At 36.1% G+C, this 14,980-nt stretch overlaps 1 protein-coding gene across 4 annotated transcripts in view; it reads left to right on the top strand.

The window, feature by feature from the left end:
• Positions 1-12,457, top strand: part of NTN4 (netrin 4) — a 107,313-nt gene extending 94,856 nt beyond the window's left edge. For all 4 annotated transcript variants that reach the window (XM_067697593.1, XM_067697594.1, XM_067697592.1 and 1 more), the window contains 3 exons: positions 3,015-3,083; positions 5,858-6,028; positions 11,039-12,457. In XM_067697593.1, the coding sequence (XP_067553694.1) occupies positions 3,015-3,083; positions 5,858-6,028; positions 11,039-11,175 (377 nt within the window). In that variant the 3' untranslated portion in view covers positions 11,176-12,457. The remainder of the gene's footprint in view (positions 1-3,014; positions 3,084-5,857; positions 6,029-11,038) is intronic.
• Positions 12,458-14,980: the final 2,523 nt, after the last annotated feature.

Here is a 14,980-nt window from a genome sequence, read left to right as displayed (position 1 = left end):
ATAACAGCTGTTAGGTCTATGATATCGCCAGAGAGTCTCTGAAATTCATCTGGATGAGCTCCGGATTGAGGAAGAGACTGTTCAGTCTCCTGCTACAGCAGTATTCCCAATGAGTATAAAATAGTGCCCCTGCGTACCTTTTTCAACAGAAAAGTGATAATCAGTTTTCTAAGCACTGTGGTTCATTTTCAAATCTATGTGCCTACATACCTATTTACCTGCCATAAGTTTCCATAACTAGGAATATAATGCACTATACCAAGATACTCTTAATTTCTACCACTTCTTGTGGGGTAGAGAGCATCAGATGTAAAATTTCACTTCCTGTCCAACAAAACTGGCTTTAACTAGTACCAGAGAACTGTAAGCAATACTTTTTTTTGAAACGTTCTAACAACCCAGTATAACTAAATAGGTTTTCCTCTTCTTCCAAATTTCTTTTAAGAAAACACATCTGGGCTGAAGCCTAATCAAAAAAGATTTATTCAAAAGCAAATTTTAATGTCTGATTTCTTAACATATGAAAAGGGAGTATTGGAAAGCAGCCAAGGAAAGGTCTTCAAGTAACAGACTTATTCATGTTCTTTTTATTAAATTTTTTTTTCTTTTTATACAATTTTTAAGGGTTACTTTCCATTTACAGTTATTACTATATTCACTATAAATATTCACTATATTCCCCATGTTGTACAATACATCCTTGAGCCTATTTTATACCCAATAGTTTGTACCTCCCACTCCCCCACCCCAATATTGTCCCTCCCTACTCATGTTCTTATAGGCTCAAGGACAAAGGGAAGAGCATTATGTTGAGGAGTAAGATATGCATGGTAGTTACCATACTCTTCTGCTTTGGTGGAATCATCAAAGGCCATGAGCTGTCCACTCAGGTTACTACAGTTTCTGAAAGAGCAATCCTCTGCTTTGTTTAGATGATAAGCAATATTACTTAACAAATCATAACAGCTCATTTTAAGCATCTTTGATTTAATCTTTCCCACTATTTAATTCCACTGTGATTTTCTACTTGCAGATCTCGTTCTGGTTTCTCAAGAAACTTTAGCTAGAGCCGATATGTCAATATTTTCCATTTTCCATATCTACCTACCTAGTTTCACCAGAATCACACTCTCATTTCCACATGTATGTCTGTCAGCATCTCTAATTCATTATATTCTCCTCGTACTAGACCTCTGTTGTTTTTTGCCCGACCAGATCCCTTTCCCCTTCTTTCTTGCTATTTCTGTGGTAGCTCAACCCAGTTTCTCTTTGGGGAACCACTCTTCCGCCATTTAATACAGTCTTAGAGAGGTCAATCAGATGTTCTGTCCCTAGAGTTTAAATCTTGAGCTGAAAGTGGCAAATTCTGAAAATGATTAGAGTTCATGATTCCAATGGCAAAGCCGTAAAGAGACTGCCCAATAGATCTCTGGCGCTCTCTTGTTTCTTGTCCTTTCAGAGTTCTGGTTCTTCGGCTTTTTCTCCTTTCTATGAGCTACTCAATAAACTTTCAATAATTAAGTTAGACTATTGATTACTACAAAAAAAAAAATGTAATACACTCCTAAAATGCTCTCCTTCTCCTAACTTCCCTATTTCTGTTAGTGAAACTACAATCTTCTCTGTCACCTTGGGTGAAAATTTCAAGTACATTTTTATGCTTCCTCATAAAATTGGATGCTTGTCCTCATCCAATGCAGTGACAGGATTTGTAGACCTGTAGACCCTAGCTCTGCAGCATCCCTTGATATTTCTTCCTATCTACACCCATGGCCACCTCTCAGACCCACATCCCATCTGCCTTAGAAAGACAGTACAATGGAAAGATTGGGGGCTTCAGATTCTCCCCAACCCAGGCTTAAAATCTGGCTTTTCTACTTGTTAGCTATACGCTGCCTTGAACAAGCTAATTAACCTCTCTGAGCCTTCCTTTTTTCATTTGTTAATAGTACCTATCTCATAACCTAACTGTAAATATTAAATAAGATCATATGGATAAAATTCCTTATAAAGTTTATGGCTTATAGTTGGTATTCAATTTAGTTACTGTTGTGTGTTACCAATTTCACGAGTTTCTAACTGGTCCCTGCCTTCATATTTTCTCCATTCCAATAGTTTTGATACAGTAATGCCAGATTAATTTTCATATATATATTTTTAAATTAATGTAACTTCTTTAAGCTGATAGCTTTGAAAATTCCCCTTTATCTAACAAATTAAATTCAGGCCCTAACTGCATATCAGTCAAGGTCCTCCATGATACCTTCTATTATCCTCAACTCAATCTGTACCCAGGATAAACAGAACAGCTGGTTCTTCCATGAACACTCTCTCCTCTTTCTCTTACATTTCTTTGCTCATCCTTTTATCTCTGTATTCCTGTCAAATTTCTATTTGTTAGAATCTCAGACTATTGTAAATAGAAAATAAATAATAAATAAATAAATAATAAATAAATACTTAGTAAATAAATGTAAAAGACTTAAAATAGTGTCTGGCATGTAGTAAGTGCTCCCCAGTAAATGTTACCTGCTGTTATGCCACTCAGTGCCTATAAAATGCAATGTGTGAGGGTAGGAGGGGAGGGGTTAGGGAAGAGGTAGAATTATATCTAATTGTTAAATCAGTAAGAATGAAAATCCTGGGGAATTCCCTGGTGGTCCAGTGGTTAGGATTCTGTGCTTTCACTGCCAAGGGCCCGCGTTTGATCCCTGGTCGGGGAACTAAAATCCCACAAGCTGAGCGGCATGGCCAAAAAAAAAAAAAAGAATGAAAATCGTATCCATTCTGGGCTTTAAGCATATAAAGATGAATAAGACATAACCATCGTCCTCAAGGATCACAGTCTAGAGAGGAAACAGGTACATAAATAAGTATAAGAATGCTATTATAGACCATGTACAAAGGCATTTTGAAAGTCTTCCAAAGATTTCTTGAATTTACTTGCGATTGTTGTTTGTTTTGTTTTACTTTTTTTCTAAATAACTAACACCATGTTCATTTACTTTCTGTAGGTAAATGTGAGTGTAAGGAACAGGTGTTAAGAAACTCCAAGGCATTCTGTGGAATGAAATATTCATACGGTGAGTTTGAAGTGCTTGAATGCTTCTAAGGATCTATTCAAACTAAGTAGGAAGAGTTTTTAAGGAAATGGGTGGCCTGGTTTATCACATTCACAGTAAATCAAAGCACTAGTCTTATATAATAATAGTCAACGTAATAGTCTGGCCTTGACCTAGATTCTCCTAATAGAGATGGTGTTGAATGTAATGGTGAGAGCAGGAGGCTTTACAGCAAAAGCAGGGTTATCCTGCTATGTGGAAAAGAGGCAAACAAGAAAAAGAAAAAAATCATGACACGTAATCCTTTCTTATAAATGCTTCTTGTATTAGTAATCTAAAAGGGAAGTCTCTAGCCACTTAAATGATTTCTCAGCCAGTTTATCCTGTAGTACTACTAGGCAGAAATCAGTTTAAAGCTGTATATTTCACAGTGATTAAAAGCTCAGGCTTTGGGCTCAGACCTACATGGGTTTTATTTGTGGTTTATTGGGTGGGTAACTTAACGTCTCCAGACTTCCTCCTCTGTAAAATAGGGATGACGCCACCTTCCCCATGAAATGAGATTTTTGAAAAGCACACAGCACATTACCTTGCACATACTAGATGCTCAGTCAGTGTTAGGGAAGGAAGGGGAAATATAGTGGGGAGGCCTTGAGACAAGCTCTCTGCCTGAATCTCTTCCCTGCCCTCTCTATATACTCTAGACTCCTCCACCTTCCAAATGCCAGGAAAATACAGTGTATGGACAAAGGAAAATGCCATTGCCCTAAGTAAAGACTGTTACTATCTTCAAATTCTAAATGGCTTTATGTTTATTATTAAGTATATTAAAGATGCCTTATCTTGCCAACATATCATTGACTAGTGTCTGAATCTTTTTATTATTCCATAATGTATACAGCATTATTTATTATTTATGCATTATAATGAAGAGAAAGTTTTAAGTCATGATCTCTGAAACAAAATGTTTAGGTTCTTGATAACATTGTATTTATTCTCATAAAAGATAAAAACACAAATGTTAAAAACCTCATAAATCTTATCTAAAATTATGTGCATATTTCCCTCCTTTCACCTGCCAACTTGGTTAAATAATAGAAGCAAACTTTTGAAATGCATAGTGCCCAGTAAAGAAAAGTCAGTTTAGAGGGAAAGGTATTTACTATTAAAAGCAAAAAAATATGACAATTTAGTCCAAAGTCATTCAGTTCAATAGAAATATCAACTGGTTTTCATTATCACATAGATTCAGTAGCTCTTTGACTGAATTTACAACCACATTGATATCTTTTAATACAACTGTATTATTTTCTGCTTAAGAGAACTTGAATGCTTTTAATGATGTCATGAAGTATCTTGGTCTTATTAAGTGCAATACACCTACAGACTTGGGGAAAAATGGTCTCCCCCTCCCCATTCTCTGACTTAATAGAAAAAAATACTCGATTCATTTTTATTCTTTTAGCAAATATTTATTGAGTTATAATAGTGAATTGATAAGGTTCCTGCTCTCTTTGAGCTAGAAAAATAATAGTGAACATTTATTGAGCATTGGCTATGTGCAAGGGGCTACTACAATATGTACCCTTCATGCATTTATCTTATCAGAGTTCTAGTCCAAAGTCTACCTCTAATCAATCAGGCATACAGGTTTGAGCAGTTCACTTAAAACTTGCTTCCTCATACATAAAACAAGACTAGATGAGCTCTTAAGAGCCCTTAGACGTCTAAAATTTGGTGAATCTATAATTTGGTGCATTTGGTGAATCTATAAAGAAAACATGGCCATCTGACAGCCATATTCTCAGGATATGGTACCAGCCAAGATAGGGTTCTTTTATTACACACAATCTTCCATCATCTTCCAAGATATAGATGAGCCAGTAAGAACTCTCCTAATAATACAGAACGTTGCATTCAGTGTTCCTTAGGTCTATGTTTTTCCCCACCCCAATTTATCCCATTACTTGATCCCTATCCACATCCATTTCATAGATGGAAGAACATAATAGAATCAGGAGTCATATCGAAAACTGGAGCTCTGCCATCACGTAGGACAGCTTCCTAATCCCAGTCAGCTTGCATTACACCAGGGAAGAAAATTAAGTAATCAATAATATTATTTAATCTCTTTAGAATACGTAAAATATGTCCTGGCAGTAACATTTTGCTTTTTGTCATAACATTACACAAAGCTAGCTATAAGAGTATAATATAGTCAGAATCTAAATAAAAACCAGGATAACAATTCTACTTCCTGTGCATCTTTTTTCTATTTAGATTTGATAGCTGAATGTGTTTAAGATTTATTTGCAGTAGGCAAATGGCTGATATTCTCTTAGCATAGTGATATGGACAGAAGTAGCAGTTGAAAAATGTTAAGAAAGAAGAGGATAGTTAATATAGATAAATGAGATGAAGTCAGTGCAAAATCAATGAGCCTAATGATTTTCTTTCTTTTTATTGAGGTATATACAGTTAATGTACAATATTATATGTTTCAGGTGTACAGCTAACGATTCACAATTTTTAAAGGTTATATTCCATTTACAGTTATTATAAAATATTGGCTATATTCCCTGTGTTGTACAATACAATATATTCTTGTAGCTTATCTATTTTATACATAGTAGTTTGTACCTCTTAATCCCTAATGATTTTTAAAGCAAATTTCCACATTATCATCATTGGTTCACTTTTCCATTATACTCTGAAATGCATATTTAAGTTGTTCAGAGTTCAAAGGATAGTATGAAATTCTATGCATTTTGACTTTTGGAATTGTGTTGTTACAGTGCTAAAAATAAAGATTTTATCAGCTCATGATAAAGGATCTCATGCTGAGGTCAATGTGAAGATTAAAAAAGTCTTAAAATCCACCAAATTGAAAATTTTACGAGGAAAACGAACATTATATCCAGAATCATGGACTAACAGAGGCTGCACTTGTCCAATCCTCAACCCTGGTGAGCATTAGTCTCTTCTAGCTTGTTACCTACCGTGTTTCTGCTGATTTGCTGCTTGTCCTACATTCTCTGAACCACAACCTAAATAAACTCAGCAAGAGTATCTCTCCTTTTCACCATCTGATCTAGGGAAAATCCAAATGGAATTCTTTGAACTGACATCAAAAAATTTTTTCTCTTTCACATGCTCTATAAAAGTAAAATATTTTAAAATCCAGCAATATAATATTTTCTGTCCTGAAAGAGAAGTCTCAGATTGGTTCCAGGTGTCAGTAGCAAGGAAAGCACTTTCATGAATTTATCTGCCAATAATACTGTATTGGAAAGCTAGGTCCTATTATGATGCCCTGGTTAGAACTTGCTCCCAAAAGGAAGTTCAAATGCAAAATTCCATCTGTGCAAATAATATCGAATTCATTTTTACTGTTGCATGAGAAGCATCTGTTTCTCCTGGATAGAAAACAACTCTCAAGTTCTCATCATCTTCTTTTTCATTAAATGACCTTTTGGTTTCAAATTAGAAACAGCAAAAACAAACAAACAACAACAAAACTACAGAATCTTAGAGAAACTTGGAGTGGAGGAAAATTTGCACTTTAAAACATTGTGGCAGACATAGAGGCAAGCAAGTAAGGATGGGATTCATATCTGTTCACTCTACAAGTACACTCATACTGTGTCGTAAGCTGCTTATTTCTGTCTCCCTCATTAAATTTGAGGATGAGATTTAGATTTTTGACCTTACTATCTCCAGGGCCTACCATTAGTACCCAAATAATAGTAACAAAGTACCCACAGAGTAAGTTCTAGTAAAACAAATAATATATTTTTTAATCTTCTGTATTTCCTCGTTTATGAAGTTGCCAGCTGTGTCTTAATGGCACTGCTGAAACAGGTGCATAATTTGTGTTCTGGATCTAATTCTTTTCAAATTTAAGTCCAGGAAACCACAGTTATGTTAAGAAGTCATTTATGGGTTTTGGTTAATAAATTTGAGAGAAATAGATAACTGAGTGAGAGAAAGAGAGAGAAAAACTATCAATAAAATACTCCCCACAACCTAAACGATCTACACAGTGATATAAAACTCTTGGTCAAAACTTTTGACCATTGACTAATCTCTCACACCCTTTTATACCTCTTCATATTTTATTTAAATTAATCTAAATTTTAATAAGGAAAAATTTAAAGACATTTTAAAATAAATATGTTTACAAAGAACAAATGAAGTAATCAGAATCTTGGATTTTGAATACCGGAGACTAGGAGTCATCAATTTAAGTTCTGTTTCCCGGGGCTCTTTCTATAAGCACTTTCTACTATCTTGGCAAAAGAAAAAGAAAGAAAGAAAGAAAGAAATCCACTCAGTTTTTTAGTAAGACATTATAAACAAAAGCTTTGACAATCTGAGCCACCCTCCAGGAAGTGAATTACACTTCCTAATCAGATTTCTGCCAAATAGAGTAAAAGAATCAACTGAGCTCATCACAATTGAAAACATAAGCACAATTATTCAAAGAATTCTTGAAAACACGTTTATTCACTTTGATGAAAAGACCAGAACCTGCCAAAGCAAAACCAGACACTCTTTCATTTCACTTTGTTTTTCCATTTTACAAGTTCAATAGCTAAGGCCAAAGAAAGCTGATAAGAAAACTCTGAAACTTTACACGCCAACATTTCCTTTGCTACTTTTGAAAAGGAGTAATCTAATTGGCATCCCTGCAAATTCATTCATTCCTACATTCATACATACATTTACTCATTCATCAATCATATATATTAGAATACCAAGACTAGCACTAAAGTATTATATTTTCTTTCTCTATGGATACAAAGTAAACTTTGCACCCTCAAACTTATAGCAAGGTTGGGACTTCCCTGGTGGCGCAGTGGTTAAGAATCTGCCTGCCAATGCAGGGGACATGGGTTTGAGCCCTGGGCTGGGAAGATCCCCACATGCCGCAGAGCAACTAAGCCCATGTGCCACAACTACTGAGCCTGCGCTCTAGAGCCTGTGAGCCACAACTACTGAGCCTGCGTGCCACAACTACTGCAGCCCGCGTGCCTAGAGCCTGTGCTCCTCAACAAAGAGAAGGCACCACAATGACAAACCCGCGCACCGCAACAAAGAGTAGGCCCCGCTCACCACAACTAGAGAAAGCCCGCGCACAGCAACGAAGACCCAACGCAGCCAAAAAATATAAATAAATAAATAAATAAATAAAAACTTAGAGCAAGGTAGATGTCAAAAGCATAGAGATAGGAAGATAAAATGTAAATGCTAATAAGTGATACAACAGGTAACATTGTTTTCCACGCTAACGTTTGGCATGATACTGTTCCATAATTTATGGATTTATTCAGCATCATTTTTATTAGTTTAATTTATACTTATACTTCAAAGTAATGGCAAACTCCAATAATATTTGTTCTATTTATAGTTTCAAAGTAAATTCATTTAAAATACTAGACTTAACACTGAAAGTTTCCTAAAAATTGTTTATCGTATTTTTAAATGAGGATTTTATTATTTTAGAGATGATACAAACAATATCAAGATGATTACGTTTTGGGTTTTTTTCTTTTTTTTTTAAGATGATTATGTTTTAACTAGTCTGTTAATCAAATATTGGGATTCTTTTTCTTGAAGAAGCTAAGGTTACCCTTTAAAGAATTTAAATACCTTATAATCCATCTTATGTATATATATATGTATATATTTTAACAAAAATGAAATCATAAGTATATGCTTCATTCTGCAACCTACTTTATTCAGTTATTATCTTTACCTTCAGTTTTAATTTTCATATACTCTAATACTCAGATCATATTCCAATTTCCCAACTGATCCCAAAATGTTCTCTAGACGTGGTTTGTCCTTGCCAGTATTCAATCCAGAATCACACATTGTATCTAGTTTTTAAGTCCCTCAAGTATCTTTTATTCATGCAGAGTTTCTTTTTAGTATTGAAGAAATTATTATTGTTGAAGAAACCAGGCCAGGTGTCCTGTAGATTATCCTGCCTTCTATATTTGTCTGGTTGGTTCTTTGTGGTGTCATTTAGCTTGTCTCTCTACTTCCTATATTTCTTGTAATCATAAAGAAAAGCTTGACAGACTCAAGATAAACATTTTGTCTAGAATTCATCATAGATATTGTTGTGTGCTTCATGTTAAATCACATCATGTTAAATCACATCACAAGATATATAGTACCTGGATGACCCACCGTCAGGGTTGCTAAACTTGACTCTGGGGTTGGAGTGATTACAGCCTGATCTCTCCATTGGGTTCCCTTTTGAGACTAGAAAACAATGAGTATGAGTTACTTAGTCACTAAGCAAACATCCAGTTCCCCATTAACTATTCAATTTAATGATTTTATCATTAAATTCAATTGCCAATTCAATTGGCAATCCCTTCCTCAATGAATAATTTCATTAGAATTTTGAGAAATTATGTTTTTCTAATTTCACCTAATTCCCTTCATTTATCAATTAACATTATTCTGTAAGAGGACTTTCTCTCCCAAGCTGGGCTATTAGGTTACCATGAAATATAGTTCCTATTATAAAAGCACGATAAATGCTAAATTTTTTCGTTTAATTTTCAATTTCCAAAGTAAGGAATGGTTTTAACAACTGTCTCAAGACGACAAGTTAATTTTTCTCTGGATTTCTCTTTTTTGAGTATCACTTTGGAATTATGGATTTTTGTTGATTCAGTATATTAACACACACACAATTATTACATTCTTGGTGCTCAAATTATCACAACTTTGGTGAGTTATAACCCTCCCTTGCTGGTTCCTGTATCCTTTTAAAATGATTCCCATTAAGCTTTGAAAGCTTCCTTGCTTTTTTTAGCACAATAAGAAATCCCATGCTTACCTTGTATCTTCCTGCCCTGGACCTAAAAAAAGCATTTCTTCAAGAAGCCTTGTTTAGTTTTGTTTTGTCTTTAGTGAGACCTGTTATTAGAGACATTATGTTTGTTGCAGGTGTTCATTACCACTGGAATGACATTTTTAAAGCCATTTTAGTGAATGAACAAGACTGTATATATTAAACCATGAGCTTAAATTGATATTTTCAATTGAATTTTAACATCTTGTGTTTTCCCTTAACTTGAGTTTTAAAGTATATGTCTCTTGATCTTATATAGGAAAGTTTTATTTTATAAATGTAATTACTTATTTGCTCTACCCTATAATATTAAAGAAAATTGTTTCAAAATACTAATATTGATATTACTACAGACATGTACCGAGGGAGATTATCACATTTCTTTTTATTAATGTATGGATAATGAGATTGTCCTTTTGGATTCTTATGTTTGTTAGCCAAAATTTTTACTTGAAGCCTGAAAAGAATTTTGAATTATAAAGTCAGCACTAGTCAAGTCTCATCTTTTTTTTAAGTATGACAAACAAACATTCTATATTCCAAAAACACACTGACTTTATATAGGAGATATGTGTTATTTTGTATAATCCATAGCTCTCTTCCAATACGTTTTCCCACATGATTGTTTCACTTTTATAAAATCCTCCTTAATATACACTACTATACATAGTGAGTCTCCAAGAAATATTGAACTGTAGCAGCATGTTAAGTACCCACAGAATCCTCACTTCTTCACCATAGAGGGAAAGAGTAAAAGTTCAACAATCAGACAGGCCTGAACTTGAGTCAGCGTGCACTGCTTACTGGCAAACACTGTTTCTCAATCTTGCCAAGCCTCTGTTTCCTCATTTGTAAAACAAGGAAAGAAGAAAGGTAATACCTACTTCATAGGGTTATTTTCAAGATTAAATGAGATAATACATTTAGAGCACTTAGCACATAATAAATATTTACTAAGTGTCAGCTATTATTGCATATGACTCCCTATTTCAACTATGAATTTATAAAACCGTGAACCATGTATATATAAAACTGCTAAAGTCACATCTCTCCCTTCACTAAACTATGATACTACATAGTCCCTAATTTTGTTCTCTTTCAGGTTTGGAGTACCTTGTAGCAGGACATGAGGATGTAAGAACAGGCAAACTAGTCGTGAATATGAAAAGTTTTGTCCAGCACTGGAAACCATCTCTTGGAAGAAAAGTCATGGATATTTTGAAAAGAGAGTGCAAGTAGCAGAAAAGGTGTATAGCACATAATGGCAATTCTCTATGTACAAAACACAAACTTAATGGAAAGGAGACCTCAGAGATGAAACTGGAAATTTTTTTTAGTGCCAAAATATATAGAAATGTTCCAATGCATGGCCCTTGTCTACTCTATCTCTTTGGGGCCCATGTTTAAATACAGTTTGTTTCATAAAGTGGAATGAAAAATCCAATACCGATACCTATTTTCTATAGGACTGATTCTGAAATTCATAACTATTAAGAATATTTTAATAGCAGTAAGATATTTAGCAGTAATCCATTAAGGGCAATGCATGTAACAAGGACTCCTCCCATCTTCAGATATGTTACTTACATTTGTGCTACTTGGAGTAATTAATGAGATTTTAAGGAATCCCCAACCCTACTATCAGAAAAGGTGTTTCTTAAAAAGAGCCTTCTCTTGCGTGATGTGTGTGAACTTTGGTCTGTGGGGTGTTAAATGGAACCTCTCCACATGTATATAGTATTTCATTGTATAAAGCACTTTACTACCTACCACTTGTGTTGTGAAAGTTTGGAGACTGCCGTTGACAGAAAAAAAAAGAAGAAAAGGGCACGTAAGAAAACCTGCTGAAACAGAAGCACTATCACTACGTGTGGAAAAAAAGTGGAAGTTGTACTCTTTAAACTTGAACACTTGAGAGTAACTATGTGAAGATGCAACCTGAAAGGAGAATATGTTTGCATGAAGTCTCAGCTTTGGGATAGAGGTTAGATTCCACAGATACCGGCCATGATGAAACTTTTAAAAAAACTGAACAAGAAGAGACTCTAAGAGAAAGGAGTCATAAGTGTAGAAAATGCTTGGATAAAGAGAAAATGGACTTTAAATTTTAAAAGCCCATTTATTTGCAATGCACTTGTATACACTTCAAAAATTATTGTAGACACAATTTGTTTTATTTTTGTGTTTAGTATTTAAACCTGAATATGGAAACAGTTTCCTCCTTGTCTTTATTAACAGTATATGGTCATTTTATTCACTCATTTTTTGACTCAATGTATGTGATAGTTCACCAAATTACAGTTTTTCATTATTATTTCTCTTCTGTACTCATGCATAACCACTATACATATCATTTCTTCTGTACTTGAATATATAAAACCTGAACCACAGTGCCATAAGATTAACTTCACATACAGAACATATTTTTCCTGAGGTCCTGTGGACTTGCAAAATATATATATATATTGCTCTGTTAATTTTTTATATTTCATATATGTAATAAAGGAATATGATCTCCTGATTTTTGCCTCATTTCCTGATCAACTCTTTCACTGATGCTAAAGATTACTTTCTCTTAATGAGGGAACTCAAATCTAATTCCTTAAACTAAGAAAATCAAATAAGGACCTGGTATTTCTACTCTTATATTCTAGGGTTTGGGGATGGAGTGGAAGCTAATTCAGATGGGTTTACTTTCTGTAGCTGTTGGACGTGAACTTTTTCATCAGATGCATTGCATTTTTTTATATTACATTTACTTTTTTTTTTTTTTTGCGGTACGTGGGCCTCTCACTGTTGTGGCCTCCCCCGTTGCGGAGCACAGGCTCCGGACGCGCAGGCTCAGCGGCCATGGCTCACGGGCCCAGCTGCTCCGTGGCATGTGGGATCCTCCCGGACCGGGGCACAAACCCGTGTCCCCTGCATCGGCAGGTGGACTCTCAACCACTGCACCACCAGGGAAGCCCTTACAATTACTTTTTAACTAATTTAAAAAGTAATAAAAGTTCACTGTTGAAAATACAGAAAACCATAATGAGAAAAAAAAATGCCTATATTCCAACAATCGTGATAATAGCTGTTAGCAGTTTAGTGTAGATGCTGCTAGACTACTTTGTATGCATATACATACCTCTTATAGAATTGGAATTATACTATACATACTCTTATGAAGTCTGCTTTTTTTTTTTTTTTTTTTTTTTTTTGCGGGGTACGCGGGCCTCTCACTGTTGTGGCCTCTCCCATTGCGGAGCACAGGCTCCGGATGCGCAGGCTCAGCGGCCATGGCTCACGAGCCCAGCCGCTCCACGGCATGTGGGATCTTCACGGACCGGGGCACGAACCCGTATCCCCTGCATCGGCAGGTGGACTCTCAACCACTGAGCCACCAGGGAAGCCCTATGAAGTCTGCTTTTATAACCTGTAGCATATCTCTTAGTTTCTTACCTATTCCTATCTTATCCTCATAGATGGAATGCTAACTAGTAGACATCATTTACAAGCAACTTATAAAACATGGTGGTAAGTACATCATACCAAGAAAAATATTTTAAGTATGTCAGATATAGGATTTTCTTAAGTTTCAAAATTGCCAGGTTGCCTTCTTTTCCATTTCACTTTATATAAAATAACTACTACACATTAAAAAGAATATAAATAATGTCTATTTTTTAAAAGAGTAGAAAGATGCCCACAATATACTATTCAGTGAAAGAAAATGACAGAACAATACTTATAGTATTAGCTCCCACCCCCAAAACACATTTATAATAATATAGCATCTCGGGATTTCCTGGTGGCGCAGTGGTTGAGAGTCCACCTGCTGATGCAGGGGACACGGGTTCGTGCCCCGGTCCGGGAAGATCCCACATGCCGCGGAGCGGCTGGGCCCGTGAGCCATGGCCGCGGAGCCTGCGCGTCCGGAGCCTGTGCTCCACAACGGGAGAGGCCACAACAGTGAAAGGCCCACGTACCACAAAAAAAAAAAGAAAGAAAAAAATAATAATAATATAGCATCTCAAAAGTTCTGACAGATAGATTATAGCAGTATTTACCCCTGCAGGGGAAAGAGAATTCTCACCTTGTATTTTGCATATGTCTGCATTGCTTGACTTTCTTTCATTGGTCACGTACTGCTTTTGTAATTTATTTTTTAAACACTTAAATTTTTTTAAAAATTTATTTATTTATTTTTGACTGTGTTGGGTCTTTGCTGCTGCACACGGGCTTTTCTCTTGTTGCGGCGAGCAGGGGCTACTCTTCGTTGCGGTGTGTGGGCTTCTCATTGCGGTGGCTTTTCTTGTTGCGGAGCACGGGCTCTAGGCATGTGGGCTTCAGTAGTTCCGGCTCACGGGCTCTAGAGCACAGGCTCAGTAGTTGTGGCGCACGGGCTTAGTTGCTCCACGGCACGTGGGATCTTCCCGGACCAGGGATTGAACCCGTGTCCCCTGCGTTGGCAGGCGGATTCTCAACCACTGCACCACCAGGGAAGCCCTAAACACTTAAAATTTAATCCATTGTTTTTAAAGTATGTTCAAGCAAAATCATAACTGAAAGTTTAATTTAGCTAGTTTACCAAATTGCTGGGCCCCTATATGGTTTTCCAGTCTTTTTTTTTGTTTTTTGTGGGTTTTTTTGCGGTTACGCGGGCCTCTCACTGTTGTGGCCTCTCCCGTTGTGGAGCACAGGCTCCGGACGCGCAGGCCCAGCGGCCATGGCTCACGGGCCCAGCCGCTCCGCGGCATGTGGGATCCTCCCAGACCGGGGCACGAACCCGCGTCCCCTGCATCGGCAGGCGGACTCTCAACCACTGCGCCACCAGGGAAGCCCTTCCAGTCTTTTTGATTAGAATCTTCATTCGGTGCTGTTTCAACACCTTTTCTGGCAACATTCCAAAAACATAGGTCACTGTTATAATCATTTTTAATCTTTTGATTCTTAAATTATTTGCAGCCCTTTCACTGCAGTTTTAATTTCCTATGAGCATTATTGGCTTCCAAAGTGAAAAAAAAAGGAAAGCGAAAGAAAAATAGAAGGAACCTCATGT

The sequence above is a fragment of the Pseudorca crassidens genome, chromosome 11 (genome assembly GCF_039906515.1).
Source record: "Pseudorca crassidens isolate mPseCra1 chromosome 11, mPseCra1.hap1, whole genome shotgun sequence".
Taxonomy (NCBI): Eukaryota; Metazoa; Chordata; class Mammalia; order Artiodactyla; family Delphinidae; genus Pseudorca; species Pseudorca crassidens.
This window is presented reverse-complemented; position numbering and strand designations above follow the sequence as displayed.